Source organism: Prinia subflava, chromosome 24 (genome assembly GCF_021018805.1).
Source record: "Prinia subflava isolate CZ2003 ecotype Zambia chromosome 24, Cam_Psub_1.2, whole genome shotgun sequence".
Lineage (NCBI taxonomy): Eukaryota > Metazoa > Chordata > Aves > Passeriformes > Cisticolidae > Prinia > Prinia subflava.
The window spans coordinates 2,956,147-2,965,584 of record NC_086270.1 but is presented as its reverse complement, the minus strand read 5'-3'; the positions used below and the strand labels follow the sequence as shown (position 1 = coordinate 2,965,584).

Sequence of the window (9,438 nt, the reverse complement as noted above, 5' to 3'; positions counted from 1 at the left end):
TTAAAGGTGGGAGGAGGGATATGCAGAGGTATAGAGGGTTGATCCATTCAAATCTCTTCATCCCCCTCAAATGCTCTTCAAGGACGCTGCTCCTGGAAGTTCTGTATTTATTTTCCACCAGATCCATTTCATTTGCTGGGAAAAATTGGATTGGACATGCTGTATTTTGCAGTTATGTTCCAGTTCATTCTTAATGTCCCTTGCTCGTCTACTCCGTATAATGTCGAGCCTTTATTCATCTGAAAGAGGTGAAACTGTGCAAAATCCTAGTGGGAAAGGTTGTGAGTCAGCCTGCACAGGACTGCAGGCAGGCAGGAGGATGGTCCCTTGCAGCAGCTTGGAGGGAAGCTGTGTTTCCTCCCAAAAATGAGACAGAGCAGAGGAGACCTGCAACACTGACAGACAAAGGGAAGGAAAAACAAAAGGCAGAGCTGTCCTGCTGCCCCTCATGGAACATGCTGGGCAAACTGGGTTTGAGGGAACACACTGGGCTGGGGCAGTGGGCCAGGGCAGCCTGGAGCTGTGGGGCTGTGAGGGGGTGTCACCCTCCCCAGCACAGCACAGTAGTGCTCAGAAAGGAGAAAAGGTACCTTAAAATAGACTCTGGGCTTTCGGAAACTCCCAGGAGTTACCCTGCCCTGGCACCTTCTCTGGGAGCACAGTCAGCACCTTCCTAGCACTGGGGTCCTGCCCAGCAGCACCCTCAGAGCCCTACAAGAAACAGAATTGTCCTTGCAAGGTGTCCAAGACCCTCCTGAGTCCTTCCCTGCCCCAGACCCTCTGTACAGCACCTTTCTGATGATGAGGGCAAACCAACCCCCTGGGCCTCTCATGGACAGGAGGCACTCATTAGCCACCAGTGCTGATGATAACAATTACTCACTTTTACCTGCTGTCTTGAGGTCCAAGGCAGGGCCCTCAAGTGACAAGAACTGTCACACAAGGGGCTGCCAACACACTCTCCCAGCATCTGCCTGGTTTTGTTAGTGGTTCAATCTGGCCAGGACAATTGCTGGGATCACCTGAACACAGGGGGCTCAAACACAGCTCCTGTTCTTCAGCACCCCTGTTGAAGAACCACAAGCCCAGCTGTGCTCGTGTTTTGCTCTGCCAAACATCCTTTGTGTTTCCTAACGTGGTCCTGCTGAGGACCTCAACACAAGAGCTGCCTCTTCACCCCCCAGCTACAGGGAGCATTCGCTGTGAGTCTGGGCGAGGTCTCCACCCCAGGGACCACTTCTTGCACATGGACCCAAGCCAGAAATCTGTGAAAAACTGGTTTTGTAACAAAGGTCCCAGAGCTCCTCCCCAGGAGATCCTCAGCAATGCCAGGAGCATGCAAGGGGCTTGAGTCAGCAACTTCTGCTCCTGGGGGTCAGCAACAAACACCGGGTGGAGCAGGGTGATGAGAGCACCGAAACTAAAGTATGTGAGCAGAGTTCTTCCCAATCCAAAGATGAACCAGTTCTTCTCCAGAAGCTCAGGTCCCATCAACATGTCAGGGAAATACAGGCTATTAATTCCCACATCCCCTTCTCAGAAGGAATCTCCTTGCTATGAGTCTGGAGAGGCAGGCAGGGCTTTGGGGAGGTCAGGGACCCTGCTGAGGGGTGGGCAGGGAGTGTGGCACTCCCTTGCTCCTCAGGCCTCCACTCTCACCACCCCTGTTACATCTCACAGCAGGGAGGAGGGTGCTGCACTGGGTTCTGGCAGCACAGCAGCCAAATAACAACCGTAGGAAACATTTAATTTTATTGCCAGTGCTTTTGGGGTGAGATGACTAAATGCTGTAAGACAATGTATACCATGGTTAGGTTTGCAATGGCATTATGACACTTCAGTTGTCAAAGAGAAACAGAATGTGGATCTGCTCCTCTGGGGCCGTGTCTATCTTGTTGGAGAGCAGTGAACAATCATCTTTCTCCTGGACAGCTTGTCCTGATGTTGGAAATGCACTTGAGAGATGAAGCACAGTTTGCTTTGGGTGTTGCTGGCTGCAACCCCACTCCGTGCTGGGATCTCAAACACTGGCAGAGAGGGGACATTAGATGATGCCACATCCACCTCTCTGGCACCAGATCATCAGTGCCTGTGGATGTCAACTGCCAGGGGCAGAACCTGTGGTTGGGCTTGCAAAGCTCGGGGTGGCTGAGGGCACCCTGCAGCCTTTGAAGTCCTGGCCAGGCTGCCAGGGCACCAAATCCCTCGCATGGGCTGAGCCAGCTGGGCGTGCTGGGGCCTGTGGGCTGGCACGCACGGAGCCAAGGGAGATGCCCACGTGGCAGGAGGCTTCCAACAGCTCCAGTGCCCTCCCCTCCTGAACACACAGTGCTCACTGCTAGCACTCAGTCTCAGGGAGGTACAACAGTCCTTTTGGGGGTGCTCTGTCTGAGAATGTTTGGGAAGTGCCCTGGGGCAAGAGAGCAGTGATATTCCTCAAGGAGCTCTGCCATCTCCACTGCCACTCAGCCTGGCAACGTCCCAGAGCAAGGGGGGTGTCTCACCCCTTGCATTGCCAGCTCAGGAGCTGTAAGGGGCTCACAAGGAGCGTGGTTTTTTTCATGCAAAGAAACAAGCACATGACAAGACATCAGGGTCTCAGGGAGGGTTCAGCTCTTGCAGGATGATTCTGCTCACACCTGAGGGGACTTTACACCGAAGAGTGTGAGAATGAGGTGCACATGCCCCTCTCCAGGCACCTGCTGGTGGCCAAACCCTACTCCCTAAGATGGGGAAGGATAAAACTGAAGGAATTCCTGGGCTCTTGGTTTGCTCCCAGGGAGCCTCGCAGCGAATTCAAGACCAGCAACCAAAGGCCTCTGGGTTAGGACTGTGCAAGTGCTGGAACTGCGGGCCCAGGCTGACCCCTGCTCAGGTGCTGGAGCTCCAACCACTGCCCATGGCAATGAACCACGGCCAAACCAGATCAGCTGCTCACAGCAAGCCCAGCACCACACTGGGGATAGCAGAATCTCCTCCTGGTGATACAGGTCAGATCTCTCATCAGCACTAATTAGTGGATGTCATAAATGGGAAGCCCACGCCCCTGACTAGAGGCAAGAGAGTGTACAGGACTGGGAACACTTGAAGATAAAGGCTTTGAGGGTTTGGGGTTTTTTTCTGACCCTGCACTGTATTTCTCATTTTTCCTGGTGTTTCCCTGGGGTGCAGGGATGTGTTCCTGACTAGCTGAGGAGCCTCTCCCAGCCCAGCTCCACAAAGTTCTGCTCTTTTCCAAGGCCAGGAGGCTCATTTGCCTGTTTGGCTCGCACTGCTCTGCTGGGAGCACCTGCCTTTGTTCCAACTTGCACTGGCTGCTCAGGGCTGAACTGAAAAGATCTAAAGATACTTTCCCTGAGCAACAGCCTCCTCTCCAGCTGTGTAAAGCACTCTCTCTAATAAAGCAGTGAGCCAAAAACACAGTGTAAAGCAGGAATACACCCAGAGCCAGCTCTCCTTTTGAGGCAGCTTCGTGCTTGATTTTCCCTTGATCAGACGATTCCACAGCCCCCTCCGATGAGTTCGGATCAACGCCTCGGGCCGGCGGCAGAGCCGGGCCCGGCGAGGCAGCAGCTCCCAGAGAACTCCTCGGCTGACACCTGGTGGAAAAGCAGGAGCGCCGCTCGGGTGAGCCTCAGCCTCTGCAGCCACCCCGTGCGGCTGCTCCTTCTGGGAAATATCCCTGGGATAATGCGGCACCGGAGAACTGGAAGGCCAAGCTGTAAAGCCGGTGCTACAAGAGATTTACTCTACTGTACATGTGGCCTTTCTCTTCTGTAAAGCAAGATGTTCTTTGGTCTGCAGGGAATTCCCTCATTTTGGCTTTCACACGTTGAAGAGAGCAGAGGAAGACTGAATCCTGCACCTTGCAAGAGTGGAAAACTCCCTGTATATCCCACCCCACAGGTGAGAGGGAGCAAACAGAAAATCCCACGGATGTGCTTTGTGCAGGTGTTTTATGGGGCAAAACAGACAAAGCAAGTAGTGCTGGGAAGGTTTTCTAGGTGTGAACCTGGGATGATGGTACCAGTGGTGGATATTAACTGGGGGATCATCCAGCAGCATGGAATCTTCAAGTCACAAGGAATTATTGCCAATGCTATAAGTAAATAATAAAGCTTTTACCATTCCTGCCTTTTCCAGGGTTCTATGTGTAGTGCCAAGTTATTTACTAATATGCACAAGACTCAGAAAATAAGGTGAAAACCTGCAGGGCTTACTGTGACAAAACTGTGACCATACTAATGGGAGAAGCAAGCATCCTGTGAGGGCCCAGGGCAGAAAGAAATCCCAGCACTGAGGAGTTTGAAAAACAAACTGACAAAATGTCTTTAATAACCAAACAGGCAGTTTTTACAGAGAAATCCTCACAACACAGTGAGCAAGGGCATAGTGAAATGTTCTGAGGCGGCAGCAGATGTGGACAGTGCTGATCATGCTGGGTGCTGCTGCATCACTCCAGTTTTGTGAAGTTTGGTCATTTAAATTGTTTTTTTTGGCAGCAAAGAGCACAGCAGAAGTGTTGAACAGACCTTGCGCAGGTGTCTGGCTTCATTTCCCACCTAAAGTGCTGCTGGCCCCTCCCTGCTCGGCCAGACACTGTTCCAGAGCTGCCATTCCATAGAGATTGGCCCACTCCGCGGCGTGGTGGGACAGCATCACACCCCTGCACTGCTCGCTGGCCCTGGCCAGCTCCACCAGCACGCCCTGGAAAGCCGTGACCAGCTCCAAATCCACGGAGGCGGGAGCGGCGCGGGACAGCAGCTGTGAGAGCCCCTGCGGCCAGCGCGCCTGCAGGGCGGCGTGCGGCAGCCACGGCAAGAGCGGCACGCAGTCGGCCAGGGCCTGCATCCCCAGGAGCCACAGCTCACGGATGTCATCCCAGGAATCAGCGTAGGCAGGGGACACGGCCACGGCCACGGCGTCGCTGTCACTGTCGGGGTCAGCCTGGGCCGTGTGCGCCTGCGAGAGGAAGCGAATGGCAGCTCCAAAAAACTCCTTGGCAGGCTGTGTTCCCTGAAGAGCTGGAGGAAAAGGAAATGAATGTCACAATGAAGATCACAATGAAGACTTTGCTCGCTCAAAGGAGGGCCCTGTGGTGGGGCTGTGTGGAGCCTCAACATCTTCCTGCCCTAGAAATCTCTTCATCCCAGCACATCAGCCGGCTGGATGTTTCACATACTCCTTGCTCCTGAACATTTTTGATTTATCACTTTTCCAGTGACAAACTGGACCAGTTTCCCTTCTATTTTTCTCCAGCCCAAATTCCCAGCTCTGGTCTCTGTCCAGGCAGTACAATGTGTGCTTTGCCAATGGGAATTTCCTTTACCTGCTGACCCTGCGAGGATCCTGGCCATCATCAGGCCTAGAGTGGCAATGTTTGCTGCCAGAACCAAGTGATGCTTCTGGGGCAGCAGAAGTGGAAGAGACTTCAGCAACGCATCCATCAAGGAGGAAAAGGTTTTGTCACGCCTAGAGAGAAAATAAACCCTTTTTGACACATTTCCTGAGCAGAGCCAGAAGCACCTGAGAATGTCAAGGTTAAACAGAGCACCAAAAATGTAATGAAATTGGGGTTGAAAAAGGAACATGCCTTTTCAGCCTAGTGTGTTAACAGAGCCTCAAGCTTGCTGTACAAGGCACCCTTCCTCCCCACTCAGAGCCAGCTCCCACAGCTCTGTTACCTGACCAGGTCTGGAGCAGTCACAACCAGGTTCAGAAAAATCACACACGTGGTCTGGAGACTCATTTCAGTGCTCGTCAGGGCCGCTGGGGCCGTGGGCTCGGAGCTCAGAACCCCCCACTGCTGCAGGAAGTACTCACACAGCAGAGCTGGTGCCCCTTCAGAGATGAGGATGTCCCGGGGCCTGTCCTCTGCTATCAAATGGCAAAAGCCAGGTAGTAGAAATCTGAAAGGGGAAAGAAACTGGGAGCATGAGGTAGAATGGGTCAAAGCCCTGCATTTACATCCATCTCAGGGAAAAAAAACCCCATGGAACTGGCATTGCAGGTATAAAAATAGAAAATATTTAAGCAGGTTTGCACTAAAATGCAACAAATGTGTGCTTAAAATGCTCACCTCAGAGCATCATGGGGTAAGGCAGAGCCCCCGGTGCTGACCAGCTCTGCCTGGGGAAGACTCACAGCTGGGCTGCCCTCCTTGAAAAGCTTCCTGGCATAATCAACAAGGAAAGGCAAGAGCTCACAGATTTCCTGCTTGAGGGAGGATGTCTCTTCTGCCATCCAAGCTCCAAGAGCTCGAACGGAGGCAAAGATGAAAGGATCTTGCAGCTCCTCCTGTTTAACCTGCATGAGGAAAGCAAAGTGACACGTTGTTGTCACCGTACATCAATTAACACAAGTCTGGAAACCACAGTGGGCTCAGAGGCAGAGTTTGCTCCACACAGAGACACCACCACAACCTACTGTTTGTTAGAAGCCCTGCATTACCTGTCTCAAGTACAATATTACAGCTCCAAATGCCTCATCCATAATCCTCACGAGCTGCATTTTCTGCACGTTTTCTAGCAGAGGGTTCTCTTCCCTCAGGCACTCCTGGATCCCCATCTCTATAAGGACATAGCAGGCTGTCACCACTTCTTTCTTCCCCTCCACCTCCACGGGATCTGGCTCCTCCAGGGTCAGGCGGACCTCCACACAAGCCAAGTTCACCAGCAGGGCCAGGAACTTGCTGCCAGCACTCCCTGCTGGGATCCACTCGGCCCCACAGGCCTGCACCAGGCTGGCTGCGAGCTTCAGAGCTGGGTCCCGCTGCGACTGGCTGAGTTTGCTGCTCAAAACGTCAGCCAGCCCTTTGTAAAGTCTGCAGAGGCACTCAGAGCCCTGGGAGTTCTCTGTGAGGGGAGGTGACAGGGGGATGAAGTGAGGCAGAACCTCACACAGCTCAAATTTGCTCATGTCTTCAGCCTTGAGGAAGTCACCGGAGAGCTTGCTGAGCACAGCCAGGAGCTGCGGAGCATCTCTCTGCCAGCACTTGTCCTCTGCTACAGCCAACAGCCCCACAAGCAGTGTGAGGGCACGGTCAGAGCCATAACCACCATTCAGGTAGGCCTGGCACAGGGCAGACACTGTCCCTTTGGTCACCAACTCCCTGGGGCCCCTGGCTGTGGCCAGGACAGCGCTGAGGCACTGGTACACATCATCGACCATGGACGTGCTGTCGGGGTCACAGGGGGAAAGCAGGATGTCATTGAAGGTCGGGATTTTGTTGAGGATCTGGGAGTGCCCAGCTAGCTCTGGGTCGGTGCAGAAACAGGCCAGCAGGGTGAGGCCGAGGGCACGGAAGGTGTGCGGGGGGCAGCCGGCTGGGGGCTGCCGGGAGATCAGCAGGCGCGTCGGGAACGTGAATCCGATCGCGTCAAAGATCTGGCGACGGGTCTTGGCGTCCACCTCTCCTGCTCTGACTGCTTTGGTCACCTACGAGGCAAAGCGGGAGTGAGTGTGAGCATAGCAAAAGGATTTGGTACACATACAGGATGGAACTATTTAATTAGTGCAGGGAAGTACCCACTGAGCTGGTGTAGCAGGAGCAGGATGTCTTGTAAGGTAGAGCTATCCCAAACTGGGCCTCAGACCAGGCCTTAGACCTAGGCCTGCTAGGCCTTAAACGTTTAACCTACGTAGGTCTAGATAAGCTTGTAGTGCCGTAGAAGCTGGGTTAAGGTATATCTATCCACAGAATAGAGTAATTACACTGAAACTCCGTAGCTGCCTTAACTCTAGATTGTTTGCATATTTCTTTACTCTCACTGCCTATCAGAATGCACCTGTTCTTGTAAACTATTCTGTCTGTATTTAACCCGCCATCTCAAGGAATAAAGAGGAGAATGTGTGATATAACCATGTTGGTTGGACCCTCGTTTCTCTAGTCCCCGATCTTTATCTGCTCCCAGCCTCAAGCTGGCACTTGGCCCAAGTGCTAACCCAGAGGTTTACCACGGTGTTCCAAAAGTGTGGCAGCACTGACTGTACCTCCGAATACCCAGGGCAAGGCCAGGCTCCCTTGCTTTGCTGAAGGGAACCCCAAAGCTCTGAAGCAGCTTGCCCCGAGCTCCCAATCCCCACCTCCCCGCGTCCTCCCAACACTTCCATGTCCAGCAGGGCATTTGGGCCCCCCTTTGCCCGCTCCTGAGGCGATTCCGCGGTTCCTTACCAGGAGCAGCGCTGCGAACTGCTCGCTGTCGTTCCTCGCGTCTCTGAGCACACCGAGGCACCGCTTCAGCGTGGCGTGCCTGTCCCCGGAGTCCGAGGCCATGGCCGGGAAGCGCGGCTGAAAGGCTAGAGGGGAACACGGGCAGCCTTCCCTCAGCTCCTTCCTTTCCTCAGCTCCTTCCCTCCCGGCTCCGGCTGCTTTTCCTCCCGGCTCCGGCTCCTTTTCCTCCCGGCTCCGGCTCCTTTTCCTCCCGGCTCCGTCCCCTTCCCTCACGGCGCCCCGCCTGCGGGCACGCGCCTCCTGCCCCTCCAGCCAATCCGCGCGCTCCCTCCGCGCCGCCGGCCAACCCCGTGCGGCCTTGTTGGGCGGTGCCCGAAGCCGCCGCCTCCGCGCGGAACTGTGGGCAAATCACCTGTGGCTGCGCGGCCTCCGCGCCCGCCCCGCCCGGTGCGACCGGGACCGGCGGCGGAGCGAGCGGCGGGCACCCGCGGCTCCGCAGCCCTGGCACTGCCCGCACGGCCGGACGCAGCCCTGGTGCCGGGAGGCGGCGGTTCAGGTTCCGGGTGAGCGTGCGCGGGCGCCGCCATGGCCGCGGGGCAGGAGGCCGCGGTGCCGCCGGGCCCGCCGCGCTGGAGCCGCGGCCGTGCGCGGTGCCCGGTGCCCGCCTGAGCTCTCCGAGGAGCCGCTGAGGAGCCGCCGAGCCTCGCCATGTGCCCTTGGTACGTACCCGCCGGCGGCACGGGGCGCTGCCGCCTCCCGCGGGGCCCGGGCCCGGCGCCGGGGGCTCCGTGCTGGGGGCTCCGGCCGGGCAGGTGCCGGACCGGGGATCCGGGGCCGTGGAAAGTTTCCTCAGGGACCTGTTGGCTGAGCGGGCGCGGGTTTACATCTTCCCCCGTGAAGTTTTCCTCCCGTGTCTGTTCCTGCTTTGCTGCGGACGGTTGAGTGCAGCTCCTGGAGGTGTAACAAGCTCCGAGTGCTTGAGGAGCACTGGTGGATCTGGCTGTAACAGCATTCCCTTCGAATTCTTCAGAACTGGCAGATTTAATGCCGTTTAGTGCCTAATGATGCTTTCATTGCTCCCTTAAAATAGATACTATTTATTACCTGTGAAATAATTAATGTTCTCCTACCGCATCACCTAGAGTTAATTTACACTTAATTAGCATATGAGGCTATTAAATAGCCTTTGGCATTAGAAAGGCGGAGAAGTTTAGTGATCCCTGCCCTGTGCAGTAAAATAAGAAGCAAAGCAGGGCGTTAGCTCA

The 9,438-nt window shown here is 55.1% G+C and overlaps 2 protein-coding genes across 2 annotated transcripts in view; one reads left to right on the top strand and one right to left on the bottom strand.

Moving 5' to 3' along the window:
* Positions 1 to 4,304: 4,304 nt before the first annotated feature.
* On the bottom strand, positions 4,305 to 8,438 carry NCDN (neurochondrin). The gene is made up of 6 exons (XM_063419171.1): positions 8,174 to 8,438; positions 6,451 to 7,437; positions 6,080 to 6,306; positions 5,685 to 5,909; positions 5,330 to 5,472; positions 4,305 to 5,024 (listed from the first exon to the last, which is right to left on the bottom strand). Exons 1-6 carry the CDS (start codon positions 8,273 to 8,275, stop codon positions 4,552 to 4,554), a joined length of 2,157 nt encoding a protein of 718 aa, XP_063275241.1. The 5' UTR covers positions 8,276 to 8,438; the 3' UTR covers positions 4,305 to 4,551.
* A 174-nt stretch (positions 8,439 to 8,612) lies between these two features.
* Positions 8,613 to 9,438, top strand: part of KIAA0319L (KIAA0319 like) — a 29,701-nt gene continuing 28,875 nt past the window's right edge. The window contains exon 1 of the mRNA XM_063419170.1: positions 8,613 to 8,892. The gene's annotated coding sequence lies outside the window, so the exon portion shown is untranslated. The remainder of the gene's footprint in view (positions 8,893 to 9,438) is intronic.